The 15413-nt window shown below is 60.4% G+C and overlaps 1 protein-coding gene across 1 annotated transcript; it reads right to left on the reverse strand.

The window, feature by feature from the left end:
* Positions 1 to 7266: 7266 nt before the first annotated feature.
* Positions 7267 to 11606, reverse strand: LOC140902373 (SPARC-related modular calcium-binding protein 1; the record flags this gene model as incomplete). Its single annotated transcript, XM_078850354.1, has 5 exons — positions 11549 to 11606; positions 11124 to 11316; positions 9685 to 9767; positions 8591 to 8690; positions 7267 to 7378 (listed from the first exon to the last, which is right to left on the reverse strand). Coding segments are annotated over exons 1-5 (546 nt in total), but the record flags the coding sequence as incomplete, so codon positions are not given.
* Between the last annotated feature and the right edge of the window lie 3807 nt (positions 11607 to 15413).

The following is a 15413-nucleotide window of genomic DNA, read 5'->3' on the forward strand; positions in this document are numbered from 1 at the left end:
TGGAATAGCCATTATGCGGGGCCCTGGGGTTTGCCTTCCCCGTTAGCAGAGGGTCACTGTGCCCACCCCCACACATGCACGCCTCAGACCTCGCACGCACACTCCAAGTCCCACCATGCGTCACCCCGTCGCCATGCGACTCTGTCTCACACATACATCACAAACACACACACAGACTTACCATGCATGACACACGCACTCACATGTACCATGCAACACACACCCGCACCAGCTGTGCGTAACGCACATGCCCACACACCCGCCATGCATCTCTCTCTTTCTTACACATGCTCATACACGCACACAACCCTGCCACGCAAATGTGCGTATAACTTTTTACCCTCCCCTGCTCACTGGGGCTCGGCTCCTCATCACCTGTCTCTCTGGCTGCAGCAGGCGTCGCCAGGCAGCACCGTCACACACGTGCTGACCGAGTCTTTACTTAGCAGTTGGGCAGATGTTTCCTCTCTGAACAAACACTGCGGCTGGGATGAATGTAGCTGGTGCCGCCTGGTTGTGGGGGGAGCTGTTGCAAGCAGCAGGAGCCTCTCCATTCTGCTTTCCTCCATTTTTGATGCAAAGTCGCCCCCTGGGAATGGCGCACAGAAGTCGGGCTCCGATCCCTGCCGGAGGGGACTGGGCGCGTGTCGTTTGCGACCGCCTCTGCTCCAGGACTGGTGCATACAGTGTCAATGAACAAATGGCATTAAGAAAGTACCCAGGCTGCACGGCACTTTTCTCTCCTTCCTCAGGACCTGCCAAGCCCTGAAATCGGTGATTGTGCAGCGGGGGTGGGTGGGTGCAGAACTGCTCTGCTGTGTGTCCTAGACCCCTACATTGCTTACAGCTGAGGGTGATCCCCTTTAGCGCTATGCCCATGTTTAGGCCCGAGAGGGGCTAAGCCACTGCTGCTGCGAGGTAGCAAAGCACCGGCTGGTTACAGCTTTGCTGGCTGCTCACGTGGCTCTTGGTGCTGTACGGGACTCACAGGGAGCCACAACCCCCTGCCCCTCCAATCTGCAGATTGCACCCCCCCCATGGCTGTACTGAGATCTCCCCCTGCCACCCCTGAACTCAGCCTAGTGTGGGAAGGAGTGCTGGGAACTGGGTCCCCCTTTAGGAGGGGAACGTGGCAGGGCTGCCAGGACCTAGGGCCCAGCTGGGGGTGCTGGGCAAATGCCCCTCCCTATGTCATTGATGCTGGCAGCCCTCACTTTCCAGCCCCTCTGCCTACCAGCACATCCCAACCTCGCCCCAGGTTAAGTAGCTGCCCTTTAAAAACTACCCAGCTGGACACCATCAGGCGGCAGCAGTGGGGTTAATGAGGCAACTTTCAACACACACAATTCCCGCCCCCCCCCCACCACTCCCGGCCCCAAGGAATCCTCTGTGGAAATGCTGGCAAGGAAGCTCCAGCAATGAGAGCTGCTTTGGAGTAAGTGAGAGAGGAGGGTCTAGTGGTTAGAGCAGGGGGGCTGGGAGCCAGGACTCCTGGGTTCCAACCCCAGCTCTGGGGGAGGGGAGTAGGGTCCAGTGGTTAGAGCAGGGGGCGGGGGGGCTGGGAACCAGGACTCCTGGGTTCTATTTCCAGTCCTAGTCAGAGGCGTGCATAAGCAGGTACAGCGCTACGCTGTTGAAAGTGGCAGAGCAGGTGTTTTATTTGGGGCCGGGGGCCTGGGAGCGCCCGGGGCGGGGGGCGGGTGACGAGGCCAAAAGAAGATTTTTGCAGCGGCTCTAGGGTAAAACGTCCCCGCTTTGTTAAGGCGCCGCGGGCTCGGTTAATACCGGAGTCAGACAGCAGAGGGCGCCCTTCTCCTGGGAATGAGAGGCCTAGGCAGGCTGTATATGGCGATTCAGGACCAGCTGGCGGGCCCCGGAGTTGTTTGGCAAACACAGAGAATAGAGGGCAAGGGGCCCTGGCTGCGGGTCGGGAGTGAGGGGCACTGGCAGAGGTTGGGGCGGGGGGAGCCCAGGGCTGGGCTAGCAGGGGGCTGCAGGTCGGGAGTGGGGGGCACCGGCAGAGCTGGACGGGGGTCAGGGGGTGGGTGAAGACCTGGAATAGCAGGACTGACCGCAAGCCAGGACTCGGAGAGCTTAAGGCCATAAGGGACCATCCAGTCTGACTCCCCCCCGCCCTGCCCTGGGAGCAGAGAGCTGGAAAGCTTTTGACACGGTCTCCCATAGTATTCTTGTCAGCAAGTTAAGGAAGTACGGGCTGGATGAATGCACTATAAGGTGGGTAGAAAGCTGGCTAAATTGTCGGGCTCAACGGGTAGTGATCAATGGCTCCATGTCTAGTTGGCAGCCGGTATCAAGTGGAGTGCCCCAAGGGTCGGTCCTGGGGCCGGTTTTATTCAATATCTTCATAAATGATCTGGAGGATGGTGTGGATTGCACTCTCAGCAAATTTGCGGATGATACTAAACTGGGAGGAGTGGTAGATACGCTGGAGGGGAGGGATAGGATACAGAAGGACCTAGACCAATTGGAAGATTGGGCCAAAAGGAATCTGATGAGGTTCAATAAGGATAAGTGCAGGGTCCTGCACTTAGGACGGAAGAACCCAATGCACAGCTACAGACTAGGGACCGAATGGCTAGGCAGCAGTTCTGCGGAAAAGGACCTAGGGGTGACAGTGGACGAGAAGCTGGATATGAGTCAGCAGTGTGCCCTTGTTGCCAAGAAGGCCAATGGCATTTTGGGATGTATAAGTAGGGGCATAGCGAGCAGATCGAGGGACGTGATCGTCCCCCTCTATTCGACATTGGTGAGGCCTCATCTGGAGTACTGTGTCCAGTTTTGGGCCCCACACTTCAAGAAGGATGTGGATAAATTGGAGAGAGTCCAGCGAAGGGCAACAAAAATGAGTAGGGGACTGGAACACATGAGTTATGAGGAGAGGCTGAGGGAGCTGGGATTGTTTAGCCTGCAGAAGAGAAGAATGAGGGGGGATTTGATAGCTGCTTTCAACTACCTGAAAGGGGGTTCCAAAGAGGATGGCTCTAGACTGTTCTCAATGGTAGCAGATGACAGAACGAGGAGTAATGGTCTCAAGTTGCAGTGGGGGAGGTTTAGATTGGATATTAGGAAAAACTTTTTCACTAAGAGGGTGGTGAAACACTGGAATGCGTTACCTAGGGAGGTGGTAGAATCTCCTTCCTTAGAGGTTTTTAAGGTCAGGCTTGACAAAGCCCTGGCTGGGATGATTTAACTGGGAATTGGTCCTGCTTTGAGCAGGGGGTTGGACTAGATGACCTTCTGGGGTCCCTTCCAACCCTGATATTCTATGATTCTATGATTCTAAGTGGGGGTCCCTCAGAGACCAGAGCAGCCCAGCCCAGGCTGCCCTTCCAAGCAGAGGGAGACTGGGGGAGGGTGACACACCCCATGGCTCAGCCCAGAGCAGGTGCCCGCAGCCCCCTCAGCCACCACTCCCCACGCCCCACTCTGCCTGAGAAACATGTGCTCTAGGTGTGGGGATTCAGGAACCCCAGCATCTCCCCCGGCAGCCTAGAGAGGGGCAGGCCCGGGACACCTGCACGCATCCCCTGTGCTGAAAGCAATGCAGCCACCCAGTGCTGCGTCTCCGCTCCAAGGACAACCCCGAGCTGGCTGGTGGCTTAGGGGGCACAGTGCGGCCAGGAACAGGGCGGCAGCGTGGGACTCTGCAATTCATCAGAGGTGCAGGAAACAGGATTTGGAAGCAGGCCGCCACCGGCTGCAGCAGGGGCCAAGGGCACCACAGAGCTGTAGTTAGCCCTCCCAAGGGCTCTGTCGGGCTGCGGGCCCTCTGAAGCCATCAGAGACTGGGCTCCTACAGCTTCTGGATTGGCAGAGCTCAGCTCCGGGCCTGGAACCGGTTGTGGGACCCCCCCCACCACCATCGGAGGTTGCTAAGAACAGGTTGGACAAACCTGGGTCAGAGCTGGGTTAGGGTTACGTGGTCCTGCCTCGGCGCCGGGGGCTGGGCTCAGACACCTCCCGAGGTTCCTTCCAGCCTGATGCATCTCTCTTTTACGCAAGAGATCATTTGGCCAGGATCCCCTTGCCGCCACCAATCTAGCGCACCGAGCGAGGAATTCCAGAGACAAGGGACGTTCGTCGGTTTCAGAGGCTACAGCACCTGCCCGCAGGATCGGTGCCTATCTGGCTACACAGAACCATGCCCCACGCAGAGGAAGCTGCCCCCCCCCGCATATCACCACCCAGGAAGGGCAGATTGAGAACCAGTCATGGCCCTAGGGGATGGATCCCTTCAGCACCAGAGCTTTAGGAGCCAGGTATAAGGGGGCTTCAGCCCCTCAGAAGAACACCCTCCCTCCTATAATTACACACGCAGGACTCCTGGGTTCCATTCCCAGCTCTGGGAGGAGAGTGGGGTCCAGTGGTTAGAGCAGGGGAGGGCTGGGAGTCAGGACTCCTGGGTTCTATCCCTAGCATCAAATGGGGGGTGTAGCATAGGGGATAAACACTCCTGTTACAGTAATCGGGGCCGTACAGTTCCCTAGATAGGGGGCTAGGCATCAGGACTCCTGGGTTCTAGGCTCAGACCTTCCCCAGACTTGTCCCTGGATTTTAGGCAATTGGCTTCTCCTCCCCTTGCCTAGTTTCCCCGTCGGTAGGGACTGAGGCGAGTCCCCACTTTAAGCTCCAGCTATTATGGGCCAGGATTGTGAGCGAGAGAGAAGGGGAGCCCGGCTGGCATGGACACAGGGTGCCTGGATCTTCCCTTGGGCCAAGCAGAACAAAACACCCAGGGCTTCACGCCACCAGGCAGCAACCGCATTATAGCTGCAGGGGGACTCAGCGGACAGACTCAGGAGATGCCACCTCTGGCCTGCTGGATGACTCTGGGCAAACCACATCCCTGGGTCTCTATCCCCATTCCCAAAGCTGGGAAGGGAACCCAGGAGTCCCCCCTGCCCCCCCCAGCAAGCTGCCCTGCTCTGACCACTAGACCCCGCTGTCCAGAGAATTACACTTTTAAAAGGGAGAGGAACCTTTTAAGAACGCACGGAGATCTCCAGGTAGAAAAGAAAGCAGTGGGTAGTTACTCTGTGGGCAAAAAACCGAGGCATCACCAGGATACTTCTATAATTGATTGATTCAGGACACAGATTACAGGACTGTTGGGTTGTTTTTTTTCCTGCCCGTTTTCTGCTTTATAAGGAAGTGGAGGGATTATAAAGTAGTTGGAGCCAATTTTAACCCCCCCTCCGATAGTAAACAGTAAAAATAAGCAAAGATTGGGGGGGTTAAATAAAATAATAACCCTTAACGGCACTTTACATTTTGCAGGATTCTCTTTTCTACAGAAGAGAGGAAAACCAGGACTCGACTGCAGCGGAGTTGCCCAGATGCAAATAAATGGCCCGACACGTCCACATCCCTTAGATCGACCGACCCCCTTCTTTCTAAAAGGTCCGTCCGACTTTCTTCAGCGCCAGGGAAATAAAAATAAAATCCACATTCTACAGTTCACAGTGCAAATCGTCTGCCATCAGAGGTGGGAATGCAGTGCTGGGCGAGGCAGCGCCCCCTGGGGGTGGGAAGGGCGAAGCAGGGCGCGCCCCTCTTCAAGGAGACGCCTGGGGAAAGAGAAATGCCGATCAGATGCAGGTGTTTGCCGCGGTAGCAGCGTGGGGCCCCAGGGTGCTGGGCACACAGTGAGAGAGAGTCCCTGCCCCAGAGTTTGCACAGCAGAGGAGGGGCAGGAGTGGAACTGAGGTACGGAGACTGACCCAAGGCCGTGCAAAGCTGGGGATAGAACCCAGGAGTCCTGGCTCTCAGCCCCCTTGCTCTAACCAGCAGATCACGCTTCCTCCGACCCACCAAAGCCAGAACTTCGAAAGGCGGCTTCATACACAGCCCTGCCGGTGACCTTCAAGGTTGATCAGTTGCAGAGGGCTCGGAGAAGAGCCCCAGGAATGATCAAGGGCTGGAAAACCTGCCTTAGAGTGAGAGACTCCAGGAGCTCAGTAAAGAGAAGGTGAAGTGGTGACGTGATCCCAGGCTATCCATGCCTACAGGGAGGGGCAGGGTAAATACTTAATACTGGGCTTTTCAGTCTAGCAGACCAAGGTCTAACACGATCCAATGGCTGCAAGTTGAAGCTGGGCCCATTCAGGCTGGAAATAAGGGATACATTTTTAATGAGCGGAACGACTTACCCAGGGGTCGTGGTGGATTCTCCACCCCGGAGGATTTTTTTTTTAACCAAGCCGGGATGTTTTTCTAACAGATCTGCTCTAGGGATTGTTTCGGGAGCAGTTCTCTGGCCTGGGCTATCCAGATGAGATGAACACAATGGTTCCTTCTGGCCTTGCAATGAGCAAGCTGCAGCCCTTGCCATCCCAGCCCCAGCCTGCCCCCTACCCATCCGGCTCTCCGCAGCGCTACCAGGCTGAACTGCAGCTCTCTCACCTGGGCAGTGGTGGTGTAGGCATGTGGGTCCCAGGATATTCGAGACACAAGATGGGGGAGGTGACACCTTTCATCGGGCCGCCTTCTCTCTCAGCACAGAGCTTGGGCCGCGAGAAGACAATACCTCCGCCTTGGCTCTGTCTAACGTAGGGCGGCCAGCCGGGAAAGGCCAGCTCTGCCGTGGAGAGGCGGCAAGCTCAGGACTTGCCCTGCTGTCCCAGTTTGGAGGGACAGGACCATCCCCTGGCCAATGACCGCTGGAGACGAGAGATGCTCTGCCCTGAGTTACTGCTCAGGTGTTCTGAGTAAATCAGCTCTTAGCTGCAGGGGGCGACACTTGAAAGGCCCTTTTCTAAGACACACTGATGCCTGGGAAGGGGATTTTTTTCCCCCTGTCCCATGCAAGAGAACTGGGCTCTTCCCTCCCTTGCTTTCTGTGATAGCTTGCAGCCCCTGGCAAATCCGGGTCCCTCAGATACAGGAGGGGAGTGGGGGCGGGGGGTGGGAGCCAGGCTGCCCGAGTTCCAGTCCCAGATTGGCCCGGAGCAAGGGGCTTTGCTGCCACACAGTTCCCCCCAGCCTGCCCGCCCGAGAGCACCGGGAACTGGGTTCCACACCGGCCGACCTCCCCATCCATCCTCCCCGGGCTGGATTTGAACTCTCAGCCCAGGGGCTCTGCTGCCACCTAATCGAAAGCCAGCGGCCAGCCCTCTCGCTCACCCAGCGCTAGCTGAGCCCCAGGCAGCCCCTGAGCTCCTGCAGGGAGACGAGCCGGTTGGCGTCCAGGTCGCAGTACTCCAGGAACTTGCGGGCGCAGCGTTTGGGCCGCGTGCGCTGCTTCACGTAGAGCTTGAGGGGCCGCAGCTCCCACTCGCTCAGCCCGTCGCTGAAGTCCTTGTCCAGGCGCACAAAATGCCAGCGCGCTGCCCGCTCCTCCAGGCTGTGATCCGACAGCCTGCGGGGGGCAGAGACACGGTCACCTGCCAGGGCTCGAAGGCCCAGCCCCAGCGCGCAAGCCCCCCCCCCCGCCGCCAGTGAGCCGTGAGGTTGCCGGGGCCGCGGCAGGGCGACGGGGACGCCTGCTGCACCCCACCACCCTGCGGGGACTTTGGGGCGCCAGCCGGGAAGCGCCCCAAAGCGCCGGGCTAGGGCAGAGGACTCTGGCAAGAACAGCTGTCAGGGGCTTGCAAAGAGAGCGGGCGTCTACAGCCTGCTCCCCGTGGGAGCACCCGGCCCTCGAGAATCGATGGTCCATCTAACTCAGCCCAGGGCGATTTTGGAAAGATCCACCCCTGTCTTCCAGCAGCTGGGGGTTTAGGGTCCCCCCGAGCTAGGCTGACCAGATAGCAAGTGTCAAAAATCGGGACGGGGGTGGGGGGTAATAGGTGCCTATGTGAGAAAAAGACCTCAAAATCAGGACTGTCCCTATAAAATCGGGACATCTGGTCACCCTACCCTGAGCCCGGTGTTACGTCCCTGCCAGCTTGGCTAATAGCCACTGATGGATCTATCTGTCCTCCAGGACCTCATCTAGTTCTTTTTTGAACCCAGTTGTATGGAGAGAATGGGGGGTGCACACGCTGGCTGAGGAAGGAGAGGCCTGGGGCCTTTTAGGCTTCTCCCAACTCCCTGTGGGGCAGAGCTTGGCCATTATCTCCATTGTACAGATGGGGAAACCGAGGCACGTAGCGACTCAGTAACTTGCTCACCCAGCAAGTCAGTGGCAGAGCTAGGACTTGAACCCAAGTCTCCTGAGCCCGGGAGCAGTAGCCTAGCCACTGTACCCCCCTCCCTGTCTTGGGGGAAGCAGAGTGGGAGGGAGTCTAGACTTATCAGATGAGCCCATCCACCTCCCAGCCATGGCCAGCCCTGGGCTGAATGGCTAGCCGCACCACCGTGGTCCCCCTATAAAACAGATTCCCCGGGGCCCTGTAGCGTCCCGGCCGGTCACGAGACTAAGAAGTTGATGAACCTTTGCACAGCGTCAATAGCACCGGCCCCGCCCCGCTTCTTCTTGGCCGCCCCGGGGGGATAGTTAGCCCTCCATCAGCCAGCAGGGGTCGCTACAGAGCAACAGGCCAGCCCCCAGTGTCGGGGGAGAGCCCGCCAGAGAGTCCTCGGCTTGCCCTTCAGCATTCACCGGGCCCCCTGCTCCGGCCCGGCTCACCTCCTATATGTGATGAGCATCAGCCGGGACTCGATCATGTCGGATGCCAAGGCCTTCATCAGACTGGACAGGAACTCAGCCTTCTTGGGACCCGGGCAGCCTGGAAGGGGGGTGGGGGGGGGTTATGTGAACTCTGGGGAGCTGCCCACCCATGACTCATCCCCACTGCAGGCCCCTCGTGGGGCCTCTCTCCGTCACCCACGCCAGGAGGGAGAGACCCCGGCACGATGCTCGGGGGGAGGCGGCAGCCAACTGGATTTAGAGTCTTTCGGCCTGGGGGTGGCCACGGACCCCCCAGCCAACGTCAGCGGGGAACTCGGAGCAGAGGGACACCCCGCTGTTCCTACAGTTACAAGCCCCTGTCGCCAGGAGGGCAGCATGGGGGGCTGGCTGGCTGGCTGAAGGAATGGGGCACAGGGCCTTTCCCCTGTAGGGGGTGCTAGCTGTTGTCTGGCCTGATGGCGGGAGTCTGGCTGGCTCAGGGGGGCAGGGAATGGGGCACAGGGCCTTTCCCCTGTAGGGGGCGCTGGATCTCATCTGGCCCCAGGGAAGGGAACTGGCTGGCTAGGGAGGTGGGGAATGGGACACGGGGCCTTTTCCCTCTAGGGGGAGCCGGCTCCCATCCGGACCGAGAGTGGGGGACTGGCTGGGAATGAGGCATAGGGCCTTTCCCCTGTAGGGGGCACTGGTGATCTGGCCCACGGCAGGGGACTGGCTGGCTTGCATGGGGGGGAGGAATTGGGGCACAGGGCCTTTCCTCTCTCAGCCCCAGGGTGGGGGACTGGCTGGGTCGGGGGGGGGGGGGGGGATGGGGCCTTTCCCCTCTAGGGGGCACCAGCTCCAACGTGTGAGCTCTCACCCCCACACCCACTCGGGGAGCTCTGCCCGGCCAGTGACAGGCTCAGCCAGCTCCCTCGTGGGCAGCCTCAGGAGAGAGGCCAAGAGGACCAGACTCCCCGCTGCATGGGGGCCGCTCATTGGCAGGACACTGGGGGTAGCCGAGTGCCACTTGGCCGGAGAACCCAAGCCGCCCAGGCTACCCATGGAAGTTAGGGTGCCAAGGACATTGGTTTTCCCCTGCACCGCCTCCCCACCTGGCAGCGCCCTGTCCCGGAAGAGAGAGCTCATCTCTGCGCTCTTGGCCGCGGCATCGGACTCACAGTCTGGCGGGAAGTTCCTGGGTGGAAGAGAGACGGGTCAACGCCTGGACTTTCACAATTGGCGCGTGGCACTCGCAGCTCCCAGCGCTGGGGCAGAGGAGTCGGGGTGGAAAGGGGCTGCGCTTTGCAGGACTTTTGGTGCTTCCAACCCCTCTCTAGACATACCCCATAGGCAACCTCTCCCCCGCGTTTGCAGGAAGGGAAACTGAGGCACAGAGGGGGTGGGTGGGAGGAAAGTTTTGGCCCAGGCCACATGGTCAGCCAGGAATAGAACTAGAGAGTCCCAACTCCCCCCCCCTTTAACCACTAGACCCCACTCCCCTCCTAGAGCTGGGGACAGAATCCAGGAGTCCTGGTTCCCAGCCCCATCTGGCCACTAGTCTCCCATTATGACCACATAAGCTAGCATTAGCATTAGCCATAAACCGGGTGTTGGCTACTGAGCAATTCAGTAGTTCACACATTAAATCCACATTAAGTTCTTCTCTGCACACGTTTATGGGTTCGCTAGACCGACGGCCAATAACTCAACAAGGACTCTGCCTCCTCCCCTCGGCCTTCATTCCTTGGGACCCCTCGCCATCCCCCACGTGGACGCGCGGGGTCTGCCCAGTGCCATGCACCAGGATTCACCTGGGGTGACTCCGGTGAAGACCGTAATCCTAGAGTTGGCTCCAGCCATCAGAGTCCTGACTCGGGCAAACATTTTCCTTTGAAAAACAGAATTTCCCCCACAAAAGTGTGTCTGTTTCCAGCTGAAAAATTGAAGTTTTCATCCAAAAAGAGGAAGGCCTCAGTATTTCAATCCAGAGAGGCTGCCACGGTGCCTCATGGGAGCTGTAGTTTAGGTGTTTCATGCTTCCCTGTTCCTCTATGGGCTAGGCTCCCTGACTGGACTACATCTCCCATGATGCACTGGGGCCAGAAACTCCCTTGCAGTAATTGCATCTTCAAGCGGGGAGGCTGTGGTGCATCTTGGGAGCTGTAGTTTGGGTGCCTCAGGATCCCATTCTCCTCTATGGGCTAGGCTCCCGGACTGGACTACACCTCCGATGATGCACCACGACCACCCCCCTTTCTTGGAGAGGCGGTTGCATCATGGGACTCCCTGGCCCTGGTGCATCATGGGAGATGTAGTCCAACCAAAGCCCCCCAACATTTCCCATGGAAAATTCAAATAAAAATGATTCCCCCCCCATTTTCAAAATTTCCAATGGGTCCAAAAAAATTGATTTTTTTCCCCTAGCTCTAGCCCCCCCCCCCGCCTTTTAACCCCTTCCACTCCCAGGTGGCAGGAGACAGTCAAGGCTTATGCCAACCTACAGCCACGCATGCAGCAAGCTGTTCTGCTGCATCGGGCGCTGGACGCTGACCTGGTGGAGGTGCCAGGGATGGGCCGGCCGGTGTCGGCCTGCACACACCAGCAGTAGCCCGTGGCCTGGTGGCACTGCACGGGTTTGTAGGTGCCGTCCCTCTCGCACTCTGGGACGAAGGTCCCCTCCTGCTGGTGCTGCTGAATTTCCTCGAGGGCCTTCAGCCGCTCCTGCTCGCAGGACGGAGGGAAATCTGCAGGATGCGGGGAGCAGGGGGGATTATGGGGGTGCTTTTTACCTTTTAACTCTCCGGGCAACCAGTCCCCACCTGCCCCCCCTCCACCAGCTGGGATCAGAACCCAGGTGTCCGGGCACCCAGTCCCTCCTGCCCGCCCCCCATCCCTCCCCACCCCACAGCTGGGAGTGGAACCCAGGCATCCTACATCCCACCCCCAACTGTAGCATAACTAGATCAACCTTCTCACTCCCTTTCCCTTCCTCGCCCCACTTTGGGGTCAACGCCCTTGCCGAAATCCCAGACATCGTCCCCACCCCATTTGGTTTCGGTGGCACCAACGTGTCTGACAGTGGATCCCAGAGCTGGTTTTCTGGGGCTTTTATTTGTGGGGCATCGGCGCCAGACCCGGCCCAGGGCCCCATGGCACCCGGCGCTGTACAAAAGAAAGTCTCCAGTCTAGAGAGACCCAAAGGAAAAGGATCCTTCACTGAAAACAGCCCCCCCTCCCAGTTCTCTGCACCCCAGGGCAAAGCTGGGGATCAGAGAAGGGTCTGCGAACGAGACCCCCAAAGAATTCAGCCCCGGCGGCAGCTGGAGAGCCAGGGGGCAAAGCTGGGAACTGAACCCCGGGTTCTCTGCCCCCCCCCGAGTTACCTTGAATCCGCTTCACCGTGTGGTTGGGCTTGAAGTCAGGGAGGATGATGGGTATGAGGAACGGCAGCGAGGTCCCCTCTGAAAGCGGCAGAGAGAGATTCGGGGGTGGCGGGTGGAAGGAAACCCCCCAGGCTCCTCCTCCCACCCTTTCCACCCACCCCACCCCCTGCCTTCTCTGGACACACGCCCCTCCACCAGGGGGCAGCAGGCACCCCCCCCTTTCCTCCCAGCCTGCCTGGGCAGAGATGCCAAGGCTAAAACCGTGCCGGGGGGGGGGGCACAGACCTCTGATGCCTCTGACAATTCGGGGCTCTCCCCTTCATAGGTGCCGGGTGTGGCCCAGGGGGCAAAGCCCCCAGGGGAGGTATAAGGGGAAGAGCCCCTTATATTTGGGGGGGAACCATCCCCCCCAGATAGGAATGGCATGAGGGAGGGGTGGCTGAGCCAATTGTGGGATGGACAAAGGGGGCAGGAGATCACACGGGGTTAACAGCAGAGCTGCAGCCTTGCCCAGGGGAGCAAAGGGGACCCAGGAATGCCCCAGGTGAGGGGGGGTTCAGATGGCACCCCTGGGAGCGATTTGAGAGCCACCTGGGGTGGTGAAAGCTCCCCCACCCTCCCTGGCACGAGTGCAAAGTGGCAGACGTGCATGCCGTCAGCCGGGTACGTGCCCCCCCGATGAATGGGAGGCGGGGGGCGGGGAGAGGGTTGCTTACCTTCCTGCTTGTGAGGCGGGGGGCTTGCCGGGGTGGGCCTGGGTCTCCCGCCTTCTGCGTTCAGGGAGGAAAAGAGTTCGAAGGCCACTATTACAGAGGTCTTAGTGCCATCTATTCTGCCCAAAGAGTGGAGTTCACAGCACAGACCCCAGCACCAGCAGCCCTGCTGGGGAGAAGCGAGGTGGGGTGGGGGGAATAAGGGCTCCCCCCCATTATCACGGCCGCCAGGACACCGGGCACACACCACCCTGGCCCCCCGCCCTTCAGGGCACTTTCCTGTTGTCCTTTCAGCCTTGTTCTCACTGTAACCACCTGTGACCCCCCCGCAGCAAAGAGAGGGAAACTGAGGCACAGGGAAGGGGCAGTGACTCAGAAACGGGACTAGAACCCAGGCATCCTGGCTCCCAGTCTAAGGAGCTGGTGGGCAGCTGGCCAGTCCCAGGTTATAGGGCTAGAGTCTGGGACAGAGACCCGCACAGACCCATTAGGAAGCAGGCTGCAGTACCTGGGTCTCCCTCTAGAAGGTACCCACTCACTGCTCCCCACTCGCTGCTCAGCTGGCTGGGGAAATCTGTGGGGTGCAGCAACCGCCAGTGGGGGACACCCCCTCGCTGCCCTGCCGGGGTGCTAGGCTATGCAGACGGGCATGGCAGAGGATGGAGCAGGGGTATGGTGAGACAGGCAGGAGTCATGGCACTGCAGTGGGGCAAGGGGGGAGATATAGCATTCATGGGGGGGGGGGCTGGGATGAGGGCTGGGGGGGGTTACCTCTCCGTGAAGAGTTAGGGTCCTGCCAGGACGGTCGCACCACGTAGGACCCTGGGGATGAGCGAGAGACAATTCATCCCCATCGCCCAGGTGTCCTGATGCCCAGCCCCCCGTGCCCTAACCCCTAGGCCCCACTCCCCTCCCAGAGCTGGGAATAGAACCCAGGTGTCCTGATGCCCAGCCCCCCTGCCTATCTCTGACCTCTTCCTCCACATAAGACTTCCCAGGTCCCTGAATATGAACTCCTTCGGTGGGGAGGGCTCAGACCAGACCCCTCGCCCCATGGCAGGATGTTGCCCTACAGGGGGCGATTTCACCTCCTCCCCGACCTAGGAATACAACCCCTGCGTGCCCAGACCAGGCCCAGACGCAGCTGGGGGCTCAGGAGGACACAGGGTCCGTCCCAGATGTGTGGGGCCTAGGAAGATGCTGGGCCCAGCACACAGCAGGAGGCGGGGTGTATGTGTGTGGGGGGGGGGTGCACTGCCGAGGTGGGGGGGTGGGGGACCTGGATCACAACCTGGGGGCAGTGGTGGATTAGCCACTGGGCCGACCGTGCCCGTGCCCAGGGGGCCCTGGCCAGCCGGGGGCCCCTGGAAAAAAATCCACCACGGGGTGGCGGAAGCCCGGAGCAAACAAGTTGCAGGGCCACAGTGCGTGTGTTGGGGGGGCCGCGGAGGGAGGGGCAAAATGGGGGTGGGATCATGGGCGGGGCCTCAGGCAGAAGGGGCGGGGCCGCAGGCAGAAGGGGCGGGGCCTCAGGCAGAAGGGGCGGGGAGGGGCCCCTCACTTACTCCGGCCCGGAGCCCCACGAAACCTTAACCTGCCTCAGCCTGGGGGGGCTGCCGGGTACCTGTGCAGTTGGGCGTCTGGTTGAGCACGGACGTCCCGCTGACGGGTTTGCCCTCGGCGGTGGCACACCAGCAGTAGCCCGTCTGCTTGTGGCACTGTACCTGGGCGGGGAGGGACGCACAAGGCAGGTGACCCCCGAACGGGAGCTTGGGGATTTTCACGGGGGGAGGTTTGGACTTTTGGGGCCGGATGCGGGACGGGGCGAGTCTCTCAGAAATTCTCGGGGGGGGGGGGTGGCGGGGGAGAAACGATCCCCTCGCGGAGCCCTGGCTGTAGGGAGCTGACAACGCGCCCCCCATTGCCAGGATCTGCCCCCCCCCCGGGGTCCCCTGAAGGGAGGCCACACCCCATGCACATGGCCCTGCAGGTTGGTTGCCCAGTTTCCACACAGGGGCTCTATGGAAGGGCATTCATGCCACCACCACCCCCGCACTAGAGGGTGCTGCATGGCAGGGGCCCCCCATGCCCAAACCCCACACACGTTGATACAAGGGGGGGCAGAGATCTGGGGTGAACAGTGGGGGGGGGCCCTCTGGGCAGGGGCGGTGACAGCCGGCGCATTGCACATCCTCCCTTTGCAGCCGACGAGGGCTGGGATGAGGGGGGTTCTCCAGGAAGGCTGTGGGGCGCAGAGGGACCCTGCTGTTCTCCCGCAGAGGAGGTGGGGGGGAAGGGGAGAAGCACGTTCCCCCCACCCTCACCAGTACCTGCAAGAAGGAGCCGTCCTCGTTGCACTCAGGGACGTAGATGGAGTCCGCCTGGTCCCGGGCCAGCGCCGCTGCACGGTCCTCTTGGCACCGGGTGAGGTTCACGCCTGCAGGGGGAAAGGTGAGGGTTAGAGGGGGCTACGGGGGGGGGGGGGGGGCTGCTGGATCCCACAGGGCTGCCCAGGGTCTAGGGGCAAGGGACACATGCCCATGGCCCTGGCATCACAAGCCGGGGGACAGGGAATTCCCCACCCCACCCACGCGGCCGGTCAGAGTGGGGAGCGGGAACCAGCTCCAAGGGCACCTTAGCTGCTCCCCTGCCAGGGCTCTACCTACTGGTGGGGTCCCGGTGGGCGCCCCCACAGCGGAAGCGGGGCAGCGCCTCGAGGTGGGGCTCCTGGCACTGGGCGCGCTG

The sequence above is a fragment of the Lepidochelys kempii genome, chromosome 23 (assembly GCF_965140285.1).
Source record: "Lepidochelys kempii isolate rLepKem1 chromosome 23, rLepKem1.hap1, whole genome shotgun sequence".
Lineage (NCBI taxonomy): Eukaryota > Metazoa > Chordata > Testudines > Cheloniidae > Lepidochelys > Lepidochelys kempii.